At 36.0% G+C, this 21,773-nt stretch overlaps 1 protein-coding gene across 1 annotated transcript in view; it reads left to right on the top strand.

Moving 5' to 3' along the window:
• Positions 1 to 21,293, top strand: part of HSPA4L (heat shock protein family A (Hsp70) member 4 like) — a 51,969-nt gene extending 30,676 nt beyond the window's left edge. Inside the window, exons 13-19 of the mRNA XM_081091757.1 lie at positions 1,844 to 1,939; positions 7,396 to 7,533; positions 10,258 to 10,383; positions 10,907 to 11,014; positions 12,805 to 12,924; positions 17,052 to 17,213; positions 19,996 to 21,293. Coding sequence (XP_080947883.1) covers positions 1,844 to 1,939; positions 7,396 to 7,533; positions 10,258 to 10,383; positions 10,907 to 11,014; positions 12,805 to 12,924; positions 17,052 to 17,213; positions 19,996 to 20,187 — 942 coding nt within the window. The 3' untranslated portion in view covers positions 20,188 to 21,293. The remainder of the gene's footprint in view (positions 1 to 1,843; positions 1,940 to 7,395; positions 7,534 to 10,257; positions 10,384 to 10,906; positions 11,015 to 12,804; positions 12,925 to 17,051; positions 17,214 to 19,995) is intronic.
• Positions 21,294 to 21,773: the final 480 nt, after the last annotated feature.

Below are 21,773 nucleotides of genomic sequence, written 5' to 3'. Positions count from 1 at the left end.
AGGGGGGAGGGGCCACGGGAGGTTGGCAGGCAGGGAATGGGGAGGGGGGAGGGGGAGGCTGAGGGAGGTTGGCTGTGGGAGTGCACTGACCACCAGGTGGCAGCTCCTGCATTGAGCGTCTGCCCCTGGTGGTCAGTGCACATCATAGCAACTCATCAACCAGTTGGTCCAGTTGTTTGGTGGTAACAGTCACTTAGGCTTTTATATAGAGAGATATTAAAGGCCTACACTAGAGCAATTTTTTAAACAAATGATAGGTCACTTGCTAATGGTCTTGATGGCACAAAGGACATTATTATGTAGAAAAATACATACATTAACAAATTAATTAAATGATTTTCAGAAGCATTGGCTTCTGAATGTGAACAAGTTTTAGAACTACTTTAACCAATTTATTTGGTTAATTTGCCTTTAGATGTATAAATATATATACACACTAGAAGGGCTCTTTGAGTAAGTATAAAACAAAAATGCCAAGTGAGCCCTGGCTGGTTTGGCTCAGTGGATAGAGCGTTGGCCTGTGGACTGAGGGGTCTCGGGTTCAATTCTGGTCAAGGGCACATGCCAGGATTGCGGGCTTGATCCCCAGTAGGGGGCATGCAGGAGGCAGCTGATCAATGATTCTCTCTCATCATTGATGTTTCTATCTCTCTCTCCCTCTCTCTTCCTCTCTGAAATCAATAAAAATATTTTTTAAAAATTCCAAATGACAAAGCATTTTGGCCTTTGAATTGGCAGCATCTTTTCTTAGTATTATAAAAAATGGAGTAAATAATGTAATTGTGTTTTCCTACATTACATCAACTCACCACTGTCACTTTTTTTAAATTATTGTTAATCCTCACCTGAGGATATTTTTACCATTTATTTTTAGAGTGGAGAGAGAGAGAGAGAGAGAGAGAGAGAGAGAGAGAGAGAGAGATCTGTGTCAGAGAAACACATTGATTGGTTGCCTCCTGAACGCTCTAACCACTGAGCAACCAGCCATAGCACCCATGTTACTTTTTTCACCTTTTCTCAATCACAGGGTTGAAGAAAATGTACAGTTAGAAGGTGCAGGGTGAGTTGATATGTCAGAAATAATTGTCCTTTTATAAAGAACACTTATAACTTGTTTTTGTCTTTGGCACAAATAAACTTATTTTTTTATTAAAGCTAGCCTTCTGATTATCCTGTATGTGCTTAACTCCAGATATATTAGAAGACCTAAATTATACTGATTCCTGAATCCTAAGCTTTCTTCTCTTTGAAAGGACAGTAAAGGATAAGATTTTTAAAACCAGAAAAATCTAATACTTAGTACTATTTGCCAAATAGAGAGCCCATTTTGGCAGCCTTAACTGGTTGAAAGTTTGTCTTTTAGACAGAAAAAAAATTTAAGTTTATGTTATAATAATTCATAGACATCCACTTTGACAATTTTGCTGTATTTCCTTGAGTATTTTGTTACATTTAAAAATATTGAATTTATGAAGTACATAAGTTCTGTATCTTTTTTATTTTCCCACATTAAATTCTTTATTGACATTTTTCATGTGAAATTTAATAGGGGTTTTTTGCTGTTGTTCTTGTTTGTAAGCTTGCTTTTATGAATTTGACTTGAAATTTTTCCATTTATTTTGTGTGTGTTTTTACCACAGGTGAATCACACAAGATTTATTCACAGCATCAAATAGATCTTTTCATTTTAATTACCTGTTACTTGTAGTTATTCTCATGATTGAAAACAAGCTTCTATTTTACTATTTACACACTTCAAAACAGACTTGAACTCTAAGATGCTGTTTATTAAAAAAAAAAAATAGACACTACAAATACTATCAATTACTTATTTTCTTTTCAGGATAAAATGCAGGTTGACCAAGAAGAAGGTCATCCAAAATGTCATGCTGAGCACACCCCTGAAGAGGAAATTGATCACACAGGAGCCAAAACAAAGGTTTGTTTTACTATTTCTATGGTTGTGTCTTTTTGGGATTGAATAATTTAAGTTTATGTATTTTCTTTATATTGCATGTTTTTAATACACTTGATTTTTTTATTTTTTAAATATTTATTGTTGAGAGTATTACAGATGTCCCCCATTACTCCCCCATTGTCCCCCTCCATACGGTTCCTGCCCTACTCCAGGCCTTCACCACCTTATTGTCTATGTCCATCAGTAATACATATATGTATATCTTTGGTTAATCTCTTCCCACTCACCACACCTATCTTCCTTCTGAGATTGATTTATATTCCCATGCCTCTGGTTCTATTTTATTCATCAATTTATCTTGTTGATTTCTTGTTCATTTATTTTGATATTTAGACTCAATTATTGATAGATATGTATTTATTGCCATTTTATTTTTCATATTTTTTATCTTTTTTTCTTCTTCTTCCTCTCCTTAAAGAATACCCTTCAACATTTCATATAATACTGGTTTGGTGTGATGAATTCCTTTAGCTTTTTCTTATCTGTGAAGCTCTTTATCTGACTTTCAATTCTAAATGATCACTTTGCTGGGTAGAGTAATCTTGGTTGTAGGTCTTTGCTATTCATCACTTTGAATATTTCTTGCCACACCATCTGGCCTGCAAAGTTTCTCTTGAGAAATAAGCTGATAGTCATTTGGCGCTCCCTTATAGGTAACTAACTGCTTTTCTTTTGCTTCTTTTAAGAATCTCTCTTTGTCTTTAAACCTTGGCATTTTCATTATGATGTGTCTTACTTGATGTGGCCTCTTTGGCTTCCTCTTGTTTGGGACTTGGCATTTCCTGGACTTATAAGTCTATTTCTTTCACCAGGTAGGGGAAGTTTTCTATTATTATTTCTTCAAATAGGTTTTCACTATCTTGCTCTCACTCTTCTTCTGGCACCCCCATAATGCGAATGTTGGTAAGCTTGAAGTTGTCCCAGAGGCTCCTTACATTATCTTCATACTTTTGGATTATTTTTCTTTTAGCTCTTCTGATTGAGTATGTTTTTGCTTCCTCATATTCCAAATCATTGATTTGATTCTCGGAATCCTCTACTGTTAAAACCCTATACATTATTCTTTATTTCAACTAGTATATGCTTAATTTCTGACTGGTCCTTTTTAATGTCTTTGAAATTCTCACGAAGATCCTTGAAAGGCTCACTAAGTCCCTTGAAGCTCTCATTAAGATCCTTGAGTAACGTTATAACCATTATTTTGAACTTTGTATCCAGTAGATTGCTTGCTTCCATTTCTTTCATTTTAACATGTTTCTTTGTCTCCTCATATTGGCTGCTTCCCTGTGTTTGTTTCTATGAATTAGGTAGAGCTGCTATGTCTCCTGGAATTGGTAGGGTGGCCTTGTGTAATAGGTGTCCTACAGGGCCCAGTGGCTCAGCCTCCCCAGGCACCTGAGCTGGGCACTCGAGGTGTGCCCCTGTGTGGGCTTTGTGCACAGTCTTGTAGTTGAGCCTTGACTGCTTTTGGCATCACTGGGAGGAGTTGACCCACGGGCCAATTGTCTGTGAGGACCAGCTGCGACTACAGTGGAAGAACTGTGCAGGAGACAACCCTGTGAAGCAGGACTTGCTTCAGTGGGGCGTTGGTGCTCACTGAGTCTTCCCTTTGAGTGTGTCGCTTGTGGATGTGAAGAGTTGTAAACTGGTATAGTCTTAAGCTGTCTATTGGTCACACTGGCTCTGGGGCCTCCCAGCAGGAGCTACAGAGAGATCTACAGATTGCTGCTACTTGTATTGGGCTAGCAAGTGCCTAGGCAAGGCCCAGTTGTGAAGCAAGGCAGGTTGGTGCTAGTGCTGGGTCTTGGGCCCATTATTGATAGGTTTGTGACAGGCTGACTCCAGCTGCTGCTTATTTAAGAGATTTTAGCAAAGTCTGAAGCCTGAGCCAGGACAGGCCATTCATATAAAAAAGTATCTGCAAACAGCTTGGATGGGGCTGCATATTGGATGGGGCGAGATCTCAGGGAATCATCAGGGCAGAGAAAACAGTATGGGCCATGCTGATGGAAACTCAGATATGGTTGCCAGTTCACTCTGCCATAGGGGAGCTACCAACATGGGAACCATGAACCCTGTGAGCACCCCAGGCTGTGAGAAAGCCACCTCCAAGTTCCTGCCCTGATATCTGACAGTCCAGTTCCTCCCCATATGTTCCTGGATTCCCCTAAAGCCTCTGCCCAGCACTGGAGCTCAGAGGAAGCTGGACTATGAAAGATTATGTATGGGCCCTTCAAGAGGAACACCTGGGTCTCCAGCAGCCTCCATGTCACTCAGCCATAACCCCCACTGGTTTTTACAGCCTGAAGTTTTGGGGACTTCTCTTCCCAGTTCTGGAACCCTGGGCTGGGGGTTTAGTGTGGAGCTGGGATCCCCTGCTTCTCATGTGAGGCCTTGGAGATATTACTCCTGATTAAAAATAAATGCCACAGGTGGTTGTCAGAGCAGCCTGTTCTATTCCTCTGCCCCTCCTATCAGTCTTTCTTTACTGAGAGAAGTAAAAAAGAATGTGCTCTCTTCTTCTCTAGTTGTAGGACTTCCATTCAGTCAGATTTCAGGCAGTTCTGAATGATGGTTGTTCTGTATTTTAGTTGTAACTTTGATGTGATTGTGGGAGGCATCGGAGTTTACACCACCATCTTGGTTCTCCAGTCCTATATAATAAAAGGCTAATATGCAAATCGACCAAATGGCAAAACGACCAGTCACTATGATGCACACTGACCACCAGGGGGGCAGATGCTCAACACAGGAGCTGCCTCATGGTGGTCAGTACGCTCCCACAGGGAGAGCACCGCTCAGCCAGAAGCCAGACTCATGGCTGGTGAGTGCAGCAGTGGTGGCGGTAGCCTCTCCCATCTCTGCAGCAGTGGGAAAGAGCAGCGAGCCGAGCGGTAAGGAGCAGTGAGTAGGCATGTGGTAAGGAGCGAGGACTCCTGGACTGTGAGAGGGGGCAGGCCGGGCTGAAGCACCCCCCACCTCCTCAGTGCATGAATGTCGTGCACTGGGCCTCTAGTACACTTGATTTTTTAAAAATATATTTTATTAATTTTTTACAGAGAGGAAGGGAGAGGAATAGAGAGTTAGAAACATCGATGAGAGAGAAACATCGATCAGCTACCTCCTGCACACTCCCTACTGGGTATGTGCCTGCAACCAAGGTACATGCCCCTAACCGGAATCGAACCCGGGACCCTTGAGTCCGCAGACCAACACTCTATCCCTGAGCCAAACCAGTTAGGGCACACTTGATATTTTTAATCTCACTAATATGGAAATGTAGAGAAAGCACATAACCAGAATAAATACATTTCAAAGATTTATATTATAGAAGATGTTTTAAAGAATGAACTTGATAATATTATATAAGTAAAATTAACTTTTTGGTAAGAAAAATGTATTTTTTGGTAACTTCATTAAAAATACAATCTCAGAGAAAATAGAAAATAAAATAATTATATGAAGAAAACTTAAATTAGCTGTAACACTGCATCTCAAAATTAACTACTGTAAGCATTTGGCTGCATATTATAAAATATTTTTCTTTGTGCAAAAACAAATATTTTTTTAAAAAAAATATAAAGGATAAACGAGAGTCATTGTTTTACGAAGACATCATTCATTGTCTTTCTCATACTAAGCAAGATAAGTCACACAGAAAAAGTCAAGAACCATATGATTTCACTTATATGTAGGATATAAAACTGAAAGCAGCCCTAGCTGGTTTGGCTCAGTGGATAGAGCATCAGCCTGCGGACTGAAAGGTCCCAGGTTCGATTCCGGTCAAGGGCATGTACCTTGGTTGCGGGCACATCCCCAGTGGGAGGTGTGCAGGAGGTAGCTGATCCATGTTTCCCTCTCATTGATGTTTCTAACTCTCTATCCCTCTCCCTTCCTCTCTGTTAAAAATCAATAAAATATATTTTTAAAAAACTGAAAGCAATAAATGGACAAACAAGAAAAACAAATAAACAAAAACTCAGAAAACAGTATGGTCATTATCAGAGGAAAGAAGGATGAGGGTAGTGAAAGGTAAAGGGGTCAAATATATGGTGACATAGGATGGGACTTTGAGTAGTGGGCACATAATGCAATATACAGATGATGTATCATAGAAATCTGTACTTGAAGCCTATACTATAATCTTATTAACCAGTATCACCCCAATAAATTTAATTTTTAAAAATGACATCATTGCTGATAAAAGGAGCATCACCCAGATAAATGTGGCTACAGTTCTAAACTATCATCTTCAATAGATTGTTCTAACCTGAACAGAATTTAATCTGTGTAGGTTAGCTATATAGATTTTTCTTCAGAGATTATATTCAGTTTTTACTATTAGGCTCTTAAGTAATTTAAAACCTGAAACCTATTTTTATAAATTTTTAATTTTACCTAATATTTTTTGCTTTTGTTTATTGATATACAGTTTACCTACCATACAATCCACCCATTTAAGTGTACAATTCAAGGGTTTGGTTTTTGTTTTTGTTTTTCAATCCTCACTCAAGGATATTTTTTCCATTGATCCTTACAGAGGGTGGAAGGGAGGAGGGAGGAGGAAGGTGGGGGAGAGGTGGGAGAGAGAGAAACATCGATGTGAGAAAGACACATCCACTGATTGCTTCCCACACAAACCCTGACCAAGGCTTGCATCGACCCTGTGACACTTTGGTGCATGGGCTGATGCTCTAACCACAGATGGGTCAGGGCTCAATGGTTTTTAATAAACTCAGATTTTTCAACCATTTTCACAATCAATTTTACATTTTCATCATCACAGAGAGAAGCCCTGTACCCATTAACAGTAACTCCCTGTTTTCTGCCAGTCCTAGGCAACCATTAATCTATTTGCCTATTCTGGACAGCTTCTTTCACTAATGTTTTTCAAGTTTTTCCAGGTTGTTGGATGTATCAGTACTTTGTATAGCTGAATAATACTGCATTGTATGAATGCATACCACATTTCATCTAACTATTGATTAGCTTGGGCATGTACCTAGGACTGGAATTGCTGGATATATGGTATATCTGTGTTTATTTTTTGAGAAACTGCCTGTTTTCCAGAATTGCTCTAATTTACAATCTTGTCAGTAATGAATGAGGGTTCCAATTTCTTCACATCTTCACCGAATCTTGTCATTTTCCATTTTTTATATTATAGCCACCCCAATGGATGTGAAGTAGCATCTCATTATGGTTTTAATTTGCATTTCCAGCCCAATATATTTTATGTGAAAAGACTTAATGTGCAGAGTATAAAATACTATCAGCATTTAAGTAGTATTTTAAAATATAGTTAAGTTTTGTTTGATTTTACTTTCTTGTTTCATCTGAAATTACTCTTAAATCTATTTTTAAACTAGCTTTAGAAATTTATTTTATTATTCTTTTGTGTTTTTTTGTGTTTTCAGACAGCTCCCTCAGACAAACAAGACCGATTAAACCAGACCATTAAAAAAGGAAGAGTCAAGAGTATTGATCTACCTATCCAGAGTAGCCTGTGTAGACAATTGGGCCAAGATCTTCTCAATAGCTACATTGAAAATGAGGTATATAAATCCGAGTTGATGTTGAAATAGGTAGTAGTGTATTCTGAGATTTTTGTAGAAGTCAACAGTTATCCCCCCAAATGAGGTAATTAGTCTGTAACTCCTAAGAAATTATTAAATAGATCATTGAACTACTTGGACAAAATATTGAGCTGTATTAATGTCATGTACAGTACAGTTTCATCTTAGTTATATGAGAAACATGATTATTTCCACTATAGAGGAAGACTCAGTCTAACAATAGTGATTCCTACTCCTTTTATTCTGTCTTTAACAGTAACACCCAGCAGATACCTTATGGGGAAGTAATAGCAGCTCCCCTCTTCTAATGTGTTGTCCTAAAAGATTAATGCTCTATTCAGAATGCTTTCTGACTTACAATTAATACTTTGTAAAATCTGTTGTCATTCTTGAAATTTTCCTTACATGTCTAAATGTTTAGAGTTTTGTTTCTTTAACATAAGTAGTTGTATAAGAAGTAATTTATTTTTATTTATTTATTTTTATTTCAGAGAGGAAGGGAGAGGGAGAGAGAGGAAAAAAACAAAACATCAATGATGAGAGAGAGTCATTGATTGGCTGCCTCCTGCACACCCCCACTAGGGATCGAGCCCACAACTTGGGCATGTGCCCTGACTAGGAATTGAACCGTGACCTCCTGGTTCATTGGTCGATGCTCAATCACTGAGTCACACAGGTCTGGTTATTTTTATTTTTAAAATTTACACTTCAGTAGTGTTTCCTAGTTTCTGCAGGCTTGGCTGGCATTAAAGAAGGTCAGTTTTGCCAAGACTGGTTTGGCTCAGTGGATAGAGCGTCAGCCTGCGGACTGAAAGTTCCCAGGTTCGATTCCGGTCAAGGGCATGTACCTTGGTTGCGGGCACATTCCCAGTGGGAGGTGTGCAGGAGGCAGCTGATTGATGTTTCTCTCTCATCAATGTTTCTGACTCTCTATCTCTCTCCCTTCCTCTATGTAAGAAATCAATAAAAATATATTAAAAAAAAAAGGTCAGTTTTCTTTGAAGTGCCCCAATATTCTTCCATCTTCTGCACATTATTCTAGGAATTTTTTCATGAGATTCTGACTATTAACCAATGTCACTGCAATAAATTTAATAAAAAATAAATTTTAAAAAAAAGATTTTGACTTTACAGTGCTTGCTCTTTTTAGTACCTACCTATATCACTTATGCATTAGTTATTGAAGGCTGCATTTTATGTGAAGCAAGTATTCCTGCAGACCCTGAATAATTCATAATTTGTGTTTTGAAACTAATTTTCCCAAAGAAATTATTGTGAGGAAGTGCAATTCTGGCAAATTTTGCATATAAGTTTTTAAGTGTTTCACTGTTTTAAATTCACAAATGTCAGTATACTGAAGTCTTCTGTTTAAAATAGTGTTTTTATTAAAGTGAAATTTTTTCTTCAAGTAATACTAGCCCCCAATATTTTTTTTTGCTTTTGATTATAACAGTACTAATTTTTGCTAGCATCTTAAACACGTTGATATCCTATTTAATCCTCAGAACAACCCTATGATGTAGGTACTGCTGGAAGGCTACATTTTACAGATGAGGAAACAGGAGCAAGTAGACTAGATCACTCAAGGTAGAGAGTAACCTTTAATTTAAATCCAGGTAGTCTGTATCCAAAGCTCAAGATCACAACCACTATATTATATTTCCTCTCAGGGGTAACATTTTTTCAGCATCAGTTACATGCCAGGCACTGGACTAAATATTTTATGTGGACTCTGTCAATTTTATTAACCCTATGAGCTAAACAGAAGTATGCTCTGTATTTTAGGATGAGAAAACTGAGGTTGAGAGGTTAAGTGACTTTTCTCGATGCTAATAAATGGGAAACCTAGAATTTGAACCTGAGTATGTACAATGACATGGTCTATGTGGCTTTTTTTAAATATAAATTCTAGCCCTAGCTGGTTTGGCTCAGTGGATAGAGCATCAGCCTGTGAACAGAAGGCTCCCGGGTTCTATTCCAATCAAGGGCACATGCCCAGGTTGCAGGCTCAGTCCTCAATGGGGCTGTGCAGGAGACAGCCAATCAATGATTCTCCCTCATCATTGATGTTTCTGTCTCTCTCTCCTTCTTCCTTCCTCTCTAATCAGTAAAAACATATTTAAATAAATAAATAAATAAAATAAAAATTCTAATCCACTTTCTGTCTCTATAAATTGGCCTATTGTAGGTGAATGTAATCATACAATATTTATTATATAAATGTAGTTATACAGTATTTGTCCTTTGGTGTCTGACTTATTGCACTTAGATATTTTCAAGGTTTATCCATGTTGTAACATGTATCAGAACTTCTGTTGTAGGATAATATTCCATTGTGTATATATACATTTATTTATCCATTTATCTGTTAGTGGACAACTTCCACCTTTTCGCTATTATGAATACTACTGCAGTGAACACTGGCATACAAATATCTGTTTGAGTTGCTACTTTGGATATATACCTAATTGCTGGGCCATACTGTTATTTGAGGAACCACCAAACTTTTTTTGTCACTGCAGCAGCATTGTACATTTCCAACAGCAGTGTATATCACATTCTGCACATCTTCACCAGAATTGTTTTGTTTTTTACTTAGCCATCTTAGTAGGTATGAAGTGATATTTTCATTGTGGTTTTGATTTGCATATCCCTAACTCCCTAATATTCTTAATGGCAACTAATCTGAAACTTTTTGAATAGGGGAAAATGATAATGCAAGATAAATTGGAGAAAGAGAGAAATGATGCTAAGAATGCTGTTGAAGAATATGTATATGATTTTAGAGACAAGCTGGGCACTGTCTATGAAAAGTTCATCACTCAAGAAGTAAGTCTAGCTCTGGCCTGGTGGCTAGTAGGTTGGAGTGTAATTCCTTACACCAGGAGGTTTGGGGTTCTATTCCCAATCATGGCATATATGGGAGCAAACCAATTGATGTTTCTTTTATATCTATGTTTCTCTTTCTCTCTCGCTCATCTTCCCTTCCCCCTCTCCCTCCCTCCCTCTGTCTCTCTCTAAAAATCAATAAAAAACATATCCTCAGGTAAAGTCTAAAAAAAAGAAGTATAAATTTTACAATTTTTAACGAGAACTACTTAAGTATTTGCTGGTGACTGCTAATACAAATTATATAAATAAATGTGTTAAATGCATTATTGTCAATCTTCTTGAGCACATTTAGGAATGGTTCTTATTTTTCCAATTAGTGGAAGTATGGTGAAGAACATTTATGAATAAAAGTCAGAAAATATGAAATTCAGTTTTCTATATTTGAAAACAGTATTCCTTCATTGAACTTGTATTTCTAAGGAGAGCATTTTCAGTCACTGTCTTTTAAATGTTTATCTAGGACTTGAATAAACTGTCTGCAGTATTGGAAGAGACAGAAAATTGGCTTTATGAAGAAGGAGAGGACCAACCTAAACAAGTTTATGTGGATAGGCTTCAAGAACTAAAGGTAAACTTTTTAAAGTCCCTGTTAGTATAAAATAGAATATTATTAAGTTTTCCTAAAAATTGGTTGTAAGGTGTATTTTTTTTTTCATAAATATGTAAGAAATTACTAAGGCAGACGTGTAAGAGGAAATGTTCTTTCTCATTTAAAAAGCATTTTGAGAAGTGAGGAATGCTACATGTAATTGAAATCAAATAATAATCATATTTGTCTGTTATGATACTCAGATATAAATATTTAGATGACCAGAATGTTGGTATTACTTAAACAAACCATATATTTCTGAGACGCCTTATTAAAAGTGATTTGTCAACCTGACCCCTTCTTATTAGAGGAGTCACACTTCCTCAGCTTCTCTCCCCCTTCACTGGTTTGATTTTCACATTGCAACTGTGGGGACACTTGGTCAGCAAAGAACTTCAAAAATTTTCTTTTTACAAAGAAATAAGGAGACGTGGTCACCAGATTCCCTTTTTCTAGGCCAATGGTATGATTTTAAGAAAAGACCACTAGTAATCCTTTTTCACCTCCTTACTACCCAACCCTCCTCCTGAAAAAAAAGTAGTTTGATTAGAAACTCAGACTGGAAGGATGACAGGGAATTTTAGTCTTTCCTTCTTAGTGTGGATCATAGTGGGCTTAAATGTGTACATGAATTACCTAAGGCTCTTACTGAAATGCAGATTATGATTCAGTATATCGAGGTGGGCCCAAGATTCTGCAGTTTTAACAAGCTTCTAAAAGACTCTGATGCAGTTGGTCCCTAAATCATTCTTTGAGTAGCAAGGGACTGCATAGAAGCTAAATAATGGCATTAATAAGGATTTCTAGAATATGGGAAAAAGCAACCTGTTAACTGGAGGATGGGGGTGCAGAAGAAGTTAAGCAAAAGAAGTTGATATCTTGCAACAATTACTTTCATGCCAATAAATTACTTCCAAAGGGAATAATTAGAAAGCAACTAGTAAACCCAAGCTTATGACAGCAATACAAGGCTTTATCACATTTATCTTCTTGGTTATTTTACTTCCTATCTCCCTAAGAGAATGCATGTATTTTGGGCCATAGGAACAGCCAGGCAGCTAATGCTAATAAAAATAACTGGAAAAGCCCAAAAGCACCCCAAGTAGATGTTTTGCCTCAAATGTATAATTAACCATAAAAATGAGTGCTACATAAGTTTTTATAGGCTTTACTATTGTTTTGAGATGGCTTTTAGAAATTTAAAATGCAGTACTTGCTTCTTCTTCAGATATATTTATAATAAAAAGTATGATGTATATACTAAATGCAATATGGTATCCTGGAACAGAAAAAGATGAAGTCCAAATAAAGTGTGAATTTCAATTAATAGTAATGTATCAGGGTTGGTTTCTTAGTTTTGACTAATACGCTGTGCTGGTATAAAATGTTAACATTAGAGAAAAGTGATAAGAAGTGCTTGTGTCTGTCTTTTATTTCCTTTGTAACTTTTCTGAACATCTAAAGTAAACTGATTCTTATTTAAGTATATAAACAATTTGAAAGAAAATAGTTACTCATTCTTCTATATTATACCTCTCCTGAATGTTATATAGGCTATTTTAACATTTAGAAACTCCCCATTCCAGGGTCCAAAGATTTTTTTTTTCTGAAAAAATACAATTTATTTTATAAAGCACTGCATTTATAATACAGTGTACATTTTTAAACTAATTAATAAACATAATATACATAATATTCAATGTCTTCTGTTAAAAGGTTTTTTCTGTTAGTAACTTTTTCTTTTTAAAAAAATTTACTTATGTTAACAGAAATATGGCCAGCCTATTCAAATGAGATACATGGAACATGAAGAGAGACCAAAAGCTTTAACCGACTTGGGGAAAAAGATACAACTTGTCATGAAAGTGATAGAAGCGTACAGAAACAAGGTATTGAATTCATAAAGTCAACTGATGATGATGGCATGTGGAGTTCATGGTGAGAGTGGGGCAAATCTAAAAGTTCTCAGTACAAAGCTGTGACAGTTGTTGCTACCAAATTTCAGAGACATTATGCACCAACTTGAAACTTTTCATTTTTTATGAGAATTATCAGTAAATGATATTACTGCATTTAAAATACAGTGCAGGTATGTGCTTTTAATTTTTTTTAATTTCCTAAAACCACATTACAAATTAATCCATTGATCAAATCCATAGTGAGAGGTTTTCTTGGACCTTTTTTATTACAGGCCTTTTTGTAACTGGTCTCTGCTAGCCTTTATTTTTGTCCTGTGTCCTTTTTCTTTTGGTTTCCCTCTGTCTTCTAGTCTATTACTCACTTGCAATCCCCTGTACCCATGGTTCTTTTATATACATACCCAAATCTATATTACTACCCTTGACCTTTCCACTGATTTTAAGCTTCAAAAATTTAGTTAAATAATGATATCTCCACTTGGATATAACAATAAGATTTAACAAAATTAAGCTTATCATTTTTTTCCCTATAACCAGAGGTTAGCCAACTTTTTCTTTAAATATTTTTAATATTTTTTTATTGATTTCAGAGAGGAAAGGAGAAAGAGAGATAGAAACATCAATGATAAGAGAGTATCATTGATTGGCTGCCTCCTGCACGCCCCACACTGGAGATTGAGCCTGCAACCAGCACATGTGCCCTGACCTGGAATCAAACCATGGCCTCCTGGTTCATAGGTTGATGCTCAACCATGGAGCCATGCGAGCTGGGCTAACTTTTCTTTAAATGAACAAATAGGCTTTTAGGCTTTTCAGGCTTTATCTCTATACAGCCATTCAACTCTTCATTGTAGTGTAAAAGCAACCATATATGACATGTACATTAATGGGCCTGGCTGCATTCCAAAGTAACTTTATTTAAAAACAGGTGGCAGACTGTATTTGGTCTGTAGGACAAGTTTGCTGACTCCTGCTTTAAATAAATATTCACCCAGCCTGTGTCGCTCAGTGTTTAGAGCATTGTCCCATGCACTGAAGAGTCGGGTTTGATTCCCAGTCAGGGCACATATCCAGGTTAAGGGTTTAATCTCCTGTCAAGGTGCATACAGGAGGCAGTCAATCGATGTTTCTCACATTAATATTTCTCCCTCCCTCCCTCTCTCTCTATAACCAAAGAAGATAACATATCCTCAGGTGAAGATTAAAAAAAATTAAATATTCATTTTGGTAGCAAGGGAATACATAATTTTCCCAATTTTTATCATTGCCATTACATTGAATTTAACAAAAGAGGAGGAGGAGGAGGAAGAGAGAGAGAGAGAGAAAGAGAGAGAGAAACATCAGTGATGAGAGAGAATCATTGATTGGCTGCCTCCTGCACGCTCCACACTGGGGATTGAGCCCGCAACCTGGGCATGTGCCCTGACTGGGAATCGAACCATGAGTTCCTGGTTTATAGGTTGATGCTCAACCACTGAGCCATGCTGGCTGGGCAGGAAAGGCTAGCTAGCACCTGAAAGATTCAAGAAGAGTATCAATAATAGCTTACGTTGATCAAGCACTTAGTGAATTTGAAGCAATTTCATATGGATTATCTTACTTCATTCTCACAAGGATATATAAGAAAAATGCAGTGCTTAAGCAACTTGTCAAGGTCGTAAATAGTGAGGGTCAGGATTAAAACCTAAGCATCACCCAGCCACTGTGGTTTAGTGGTTGAGTATCGACCCATGCACAAGAGGTTGCTGGTTCAATTCCTGGTCGGGGGCATGCAAGAGGCAGCTGATCGAGTTGATGTTTCTCTCTCATTGATGTTTCTATCTCTCACTCTCTGTCTCCCTCTCCCTTCCTCTCTCTCTAAAAAGAAACAAAAATCAATAAAAACAATACTTAAAAACAAAACACCTAAGCAGTACCAAGTTAACATACAAACTCTTAACTATGGTGCTTTTCACTATACAATGTAGAAAGAGGTTAATTATTACAGAAAAAGATTTGTGAAATTTATAAAATAATATTGCAATCCAAGCGACCCAGAAGACAACTCCAGGTAAAGTTTGTGAATGTCCCTGCCAATGTCAGCGTCCTAACTGTCCAAACAGGTACAAATAGAACATAAGGATAATGGAAAGATAGGAGGAGCAAGCCAACAGTGAAAACACCAAGACTGTTTCAAACATGGTATTGGAGATTCCCATACAATTAACTACGGCCCAGGCTGTAGCAGTCTTCTTGAGAGTGCAGGTTTAAGAAATTATCCTAAGTAAGAGAGACACTTATGTTCAAGGATTTTTCGTTTTTATCATGTGCCAGACTCCCTTCAAGGGGCTGGAACTACAGCATCAAACAAAAACATTGAACCTTAGGCTTTAGTGGGAAAAGGTAGCATATAGTGATAAAAATCTATGGAAAAAGTAAGGAACTGTCAGAGGTGGAGATTTGTCAGAAGGGCAGACTACTAATTAGATGACATATATGTGAGGGGAGAACTGAAGGAGGCGAGGGTTCAAGATACATGATAACTAAGAAAAAAGTTCTACAAAAAGGGAATAGCAGTTGCAAAACCTCGAGGGGAGAACATGCTGGAGAAACAACAAGGAGGCCACTGTGGTTAAAACAGTGGTGGTGGGTAAGCAGTTATCAGATCATAAAGGGCCTATTAGGCCTTTAGAAAAGTTTGGCTTTTCCTCTGAGAATAGGAATCCATTGCAGATTTTGAGCATAAAAGTAATATGATTTAACTTATTTACGTAGGGACCTAGAAGCAGAGAGACTAGTGCAGCCATTATTAGAATAATACAGACAAGAGACAATGGGAGACTTGAACCTGGGTAGTGGAGGGGGAAGAAGTGGTTAGATTTTTGCTGCATTTATTTAGAAGGCAGAGCTAATAAGATCTGATAGATTTATATAAATATAACAGAAAGAGGAGTCCAAAATGACTCAAAGGATTTGGGTCTGGAAGGATGAAATTGCCATTTACTGGGAAGAGTAGGTAGGGAGGTGATTGAAATATAGGGCATCATTTCAAACTTCACAAATAGAAAATCAATTTGGAAGTTGGATATAGAGTTGGGATTTCTGGGAAGAGGTTCAAGGCTAGAGTTTGTGGTTTTTTGTTTTTAAGAATGTAGATACAGCATGAATGGGGAAGAACTTAAGCAATGATCCATAAGTTGGAAGGAATTCAGAAAAATGGGGTGGGGGAGGAGAGGGGGAATGCACAGAAACTGAGAGATGATGGGCACATAATTTGTAATCATACAAATAGAAAGATGGATCGAGTATCTGATGAAGCATCACCATCCTCTCTGTTCTTTGGCTTTGGAGTGTTTTTTCATTCTCTTTTCCTTTATCTCCATGTCCAATCTCCAATTCATCAGGAGACCCTCTTTTCATATGTTGCATTGCCCATTTTTTTTCTGGTTCTGTGGCTAACAATTTAAACCATGGCTTGTTATCGTGTCCTGTATGTATGGCGGCTGCAATTCTCTCTTTTTTAAAAATATATTTTTATTGTTTTTGGAGAGGATGAGAGAGGGAGATAGAAATATCAATGATGAGAGAAAATCATTGATTGGCTGCCACCTGCACACCATCTACTGGGGATCGAGCCTGCAACCCAGGCATGTGCCCTTGACTGGAATCGAAACTGGGACCCTTCAGTCTGCAGGCCGACCCTCTGTCCACGGAGCCAAACCAGCTAGTGCTGCAATTCTCTTTTTCAGACAGCATTATGCAATTCCCCTTATCTATAGTGTTTTGTTGTATATTCAGAAATTTGTTTCGTTTTCCATATGCCTGCTTCCCTGATTTCTCTTTCCTAACAAATTCAATTCCATGCAGCTTCTTTTTTGGCTAAGTACCTTTCCTTGAATATTCACCACTAGTCATTTTTTTTCTAAGCCTGAATCCTTCAGAAAGCCTTTCCTTTTAAGAACCCATACTGATTTTTATTTTGCCCCAGTCTCTTCAGTTCTATGTAACATGTATGTGGCTTCTTCACATGGGTATGTGCAAGGTATATAGTCAATAAATTTTATTAATAAAATTTATTTACTGAAAAATGTTCCATTAAGTAAAGTTTTTTTTAATAGGATGAAAGATATGATCATTTGGATCCTGCTGAAATGGAAAAAGTTGAAAAATATATCAATGAAGCCATGAGTTGGCTGAACAGTAAGATGAATGCACAGAATAAACTAAGTCTCACTCAAGATCCTGTGGTGAAAGTTTCAGAAATAGTTGCAAAGTCAAAGGTAAGAAACTATAGAATGCTCTTTTTAAGGGGTTCAAGCACTAAAAATTTTTAATGGAAGTCATAATTTTTTATTTTGAAAAAATTCTAGGTGGGTCATCTCTGTCCCTTGATTTCATTAGTCACACAAGGCCTTTTTTTAAAAAAAATTTTTTTAACTGTAATGCAGAATGAAATAAAACACTTTGCCAACTTTTGACTGTCAAATATGTTAGACTTTTCTGGACTGGGTAAGACCTGTAAGTCTCCATTGTAAACTTGGCAGTATGGTCAGTCTTTGCATAATTCAAAATGTGTTAAGTCCTATGGTAAAATCTTATTTCTAGGATAAAGTTTCCATTCTGAAAACATTACTACTGAAAATTTCAGTTGATCATAGAAAACATAAAAATAGGGCACAAACTTTTCAATGAAGATCAGCATCAACATAGGAATATGAATAAAGACATTGGATAAGCAGTTGACAAAAGAAATACATGTTCAATAAAAATATGGAAAATATAAAAAGTATTATTCATCCTTATCACTAATCTAAAAAATACAAATCTCTCTTTTCACCCATCTGAAGTTGTGTGTTTACATTTATAATCTTGCCATAATTGTCAAGGGTATGAAGATGAATGCTTTCCCTGCGTAACTTGGTTAAATCTGTTTCAACTTTTCTGGGATATTGTATCTCAATATGCATACAAATTTAAAATGAGTAGGCACTTTACCCCGGAAATCAAATATCTAGGAATTCATCCTAAATTGATTATTGCACAGGTATATGCAGATTAAATACCTTTGTTTATAATAGTAAAAAATTGGAAACACCTAAAATACCTATCAGTAAGCAAGTCAATGAATAAATTGATACATCCATATAACACTAGTCATTAAATATTTTAAGTATAGAGATACATCTATTTATATATAAAGATGTGTGCAACATATTGAATGAAAAATGAAGATTACAGAATATAAAGTTATCTCACTGTATAAATTAATGTGTTAATAGATGGATATATTTGTATATATGTGTGTGCCTGGACATTCATTTAGAAGGATCATCACCCAAAATGTTAGTATCTGTAGGATATGGAATTTCAGGTGATTTTTTCACCTAGTATGTTTTTAGGTATCGGATGTTTTTTAACAGAAACAGGTATTATTTTAATCAAATAGAGCACTAAACGTATTTTCCTTTTGAGAAAGTTTTGCAAAGAAGCTGTAATAATTTATTCCTCATCAAATGAAGTGCTAAGTATGATGAAAGCAGTTTGCCATTAAAACATTCCCCCAGGATGTTATTCCCTATCTTTCCATCCCTATCTCAATCTCTGTGACACCGGTCTTGAAAATATTTTAATGGTCTTTTTTGTATATGTATATATAAATAAATAAATAAATAAATAAATAAATAAATAAATAAATAAATAAATAAATAAAGCAAGCAAGCAACAATTTAGAAATACATTGTATTTCTTCTAAATAATTAAATTGCATTTACTTTCATGGTTTATTCTCTCAACATAATGGGCTACTCAGTTGTTTTAAAAAAGTAAAGTTAGTATGTATGTTTTCATGTAAATGTTGAAAAATATCAATTCATGAAATAGGTGCTGACATAATTCTCATAACAGAGCAGTAGGCATATTTTAATGAAATTAATTAAAAGTTATTTGCAATAGTAATTCAAAAAGAATTATGCATCCCTGTTAATTACAGCATTTTTATAGTAGCTAAGATAAAGAAGCAAATTAGGTGTCTGTTGGTAGGTGAATGGATAAGGAAGATGGAATATTACTCAGCCATAAAAAAGAATGAAAAATTGCCACTTGCCACAACATGAATGGACCTAGAAGGTATTATGCTAAGTGAAATAAGTCCAGTAGAGAAAGAAAAATAGCAGATGATTTTAGTTTATGTGTACAATCTAAAAATCAAGACAAAATAGAAACAGACTTCATGATACAGAGAAAAAAAGTGATGGTTGCCAAAGAGGAAGGGGACGAGGGATAGGTATAAGAGTTGAAGAAGGAGGGGAGGATAAGAGGTACAAACTTATAGTTATAAAATAAAGAAATTATGGAGATAAACTGTAAAGCATAAAGAAAATAGTCGCCGAAACTGGTTTGGCTCAGTGGATAGAGCGTCGGCCTGCAGACTGAAAGGTCCCAGGTTCAATTCCGGTCAAGGGCATGTACCTGGGTTGCGGGCACATCCCCAGTAGGAGATGTGCAGGAGGCAGCTGATCGATGTTTCTCTCTCATCGATGTTTCTAACTTTCTATCTCTCTCCCTTCCTCTCTGTAAAAAATCAATAAAATATATTAAAAAAAAAGAATAAAAAAAAAAAAAGAAAATAGTCAATGATACCATAATAACTTTGTATAGTGACAGTTAATAGACTTATTGTGGTGATCATATCATAAGATATATAAATGTTGAATCAGTATGTTGTACATCTGAAAGTAACATCATATTGTATGTCAACTGTAATTAAAAAATTTTAATGTTTAAAAATAATGACTCCTGCTGAAGTAAACTATATTTTAAATTATGAGGAACCAATTTTTAGGAAGATTCTATATAAAAACCACTGGTAAAGATTAAATAGTTCCACTGACATGCACTAGCCCAGAAGGTAAATCTCTCAGTGAGGTATTTGAAGAAACTCAGTTGGTTATGTAACTGAGCTAACATAAATTCAGGAATGTGGAATTATATGGAAATTTAGAAAGTTAATGTGGAATTTAACAGTGGAATTTTTAATGTAATCAATATTCTTCATGTCTTTAGGAACTGGATAATTTCTGTAACCCCATCATTTACAAACCCAAACCAAAAGTAGAGGTTGCAGAAGACAATGCAAAAGCTAATAGCGAACACAACGGACAGATGGATGGACAGAGTGGGACTGAAACTAAACCAGATACAACAAAAGACAGCTCACAGCATACTAAATCTTCTGGAGAGATGGAAGTGGACTAAGTCTTAAATTTACCTTCACATAATTCAAACAGTGCAAGTAACCATGGGATCCATTCTTCTTTTACATCTGATACACACAACAGATGTTCAGTTGTTCTTGACCACTTTTTGTCATTTGTTATTTGGAGTAGTTTTGAAAAGTGTTTTATATTGAGTACACATCTATTAATTTCCATTGCTGCTTATGTGAAGCTTTAGCTGAATATAGATTTACAAGTCAGTTTAAGCTTTCCTAATATATTTTATATCACATGCAAGATTGATATAAATCTACCTTATTTAAAGCTTCTACTTGGATAAACTTCAGCTTCTTATTCAGGAAAGTATACTGTATTGCACTATTGTCGCAGAAGCATAGATATAATTGATCATTATTTTGAAAAACAAATATTGAAACTGATGTGGTTTAAAGTCACTGGGGCACTGACTTTTCTCTAGTTATTGTATTGTTCTAACTTAAATATTAAAACAAATAAGAGGTTCCTTGACAAATTAGTCCATCTCATTGGTGTGTCATGAGAACTCCAAAAGCTTTGCTTTCATCACGTAAATGAACCAAATCACACGTTGAAAGGGAAAATGCATAATTTTATGTTAAGGTGACACCAGCAGTTTTCTTCCTTTATTAGAAATGTGGATTGATGTTTTCTTAGACTAATTCAGTATCATTTTCACTTGAAACTTCTGATCTACTTGTCCTGAAGAGCTGCTGCTGTACTAGCCTAAAGAAAGCTTTTTTATGAAAATACGTTCATGTGAAGTGGGAAATGCTGTTGACCTACTCAGACATGCATCTGTGATACTGATAGCCTGTTTCAGTTTTGATAGTTGTTTTAGTTTATGAATTGATTCTGTTAATATCTTAACACAGGGAAGGGGGAAATGGCACAATGTATTGCATTATGTACACTTATCACTGAAGTACTTAATGTTAAGATATAGAAAAACACTATTAAATAAGTGGTAATACCTAAAAAGAATCACTTATACCCTAAGTCTTAGGAAATAATGCTTGTAATGAACTTAACTATGTTACATATCAACAGGCAAAATAGAGAATGTTACAGAGTTTAATATGATGTGATTAAATTTTAATTCCTACTATATATTACCTGTTCAGACCTTGGCTCCAGTTTTGGTGCTTCTTATATAAATTATATGGGACAAGGGACTGTGAAATTAAGATATTTTAAGGACTTAATCTGTGTTTCATCACCAAACTTGTTCACATTGTTCAGTTCTGTCCACAGGCTTGAAATTAACTGGGAGTAGACTGAAATGATTTCTAAACATATAAGAAAAAGAAGCATAGACAATGCCTGGGTTCTTGTATTTAATGCCTATCAACTAGATTGACCTAATACTGAAATTTTCAAAGGCTTACTTTTTCCCAAAGCTACACCTTTACATTAAGAATAATTAATATTCACTTAAGTAGTACAAATTGAGAGTTTAATATTTTTAGGGATGGTCATTATTTCTCACAACTAGTTCTCTAAGAGAGATTTTGTTTCTACAATGTAGTCTGCACTGAAAGGGGAGTGGGAGGGAGTGCACTTTCCAGGGATGTTTATTCATCCTTTTTG

This window comes from Myotis nattereri (genome assembly GCF_964212035.1).
Source record: "Myotis nattereri genome assembly, chromosome: 5".
Lineage (NCBI taxonomy): Eukaryota > Metazoa > Chordata > Mammalia > Chiroptera > Vespertilionidae > Myotis > Myotis nattereri.
The sequence above is the reverse complement of the archived record's forward strand: the minus strand, read 5'-3'. Positions and strand labels throughout refer to the sequence as shown.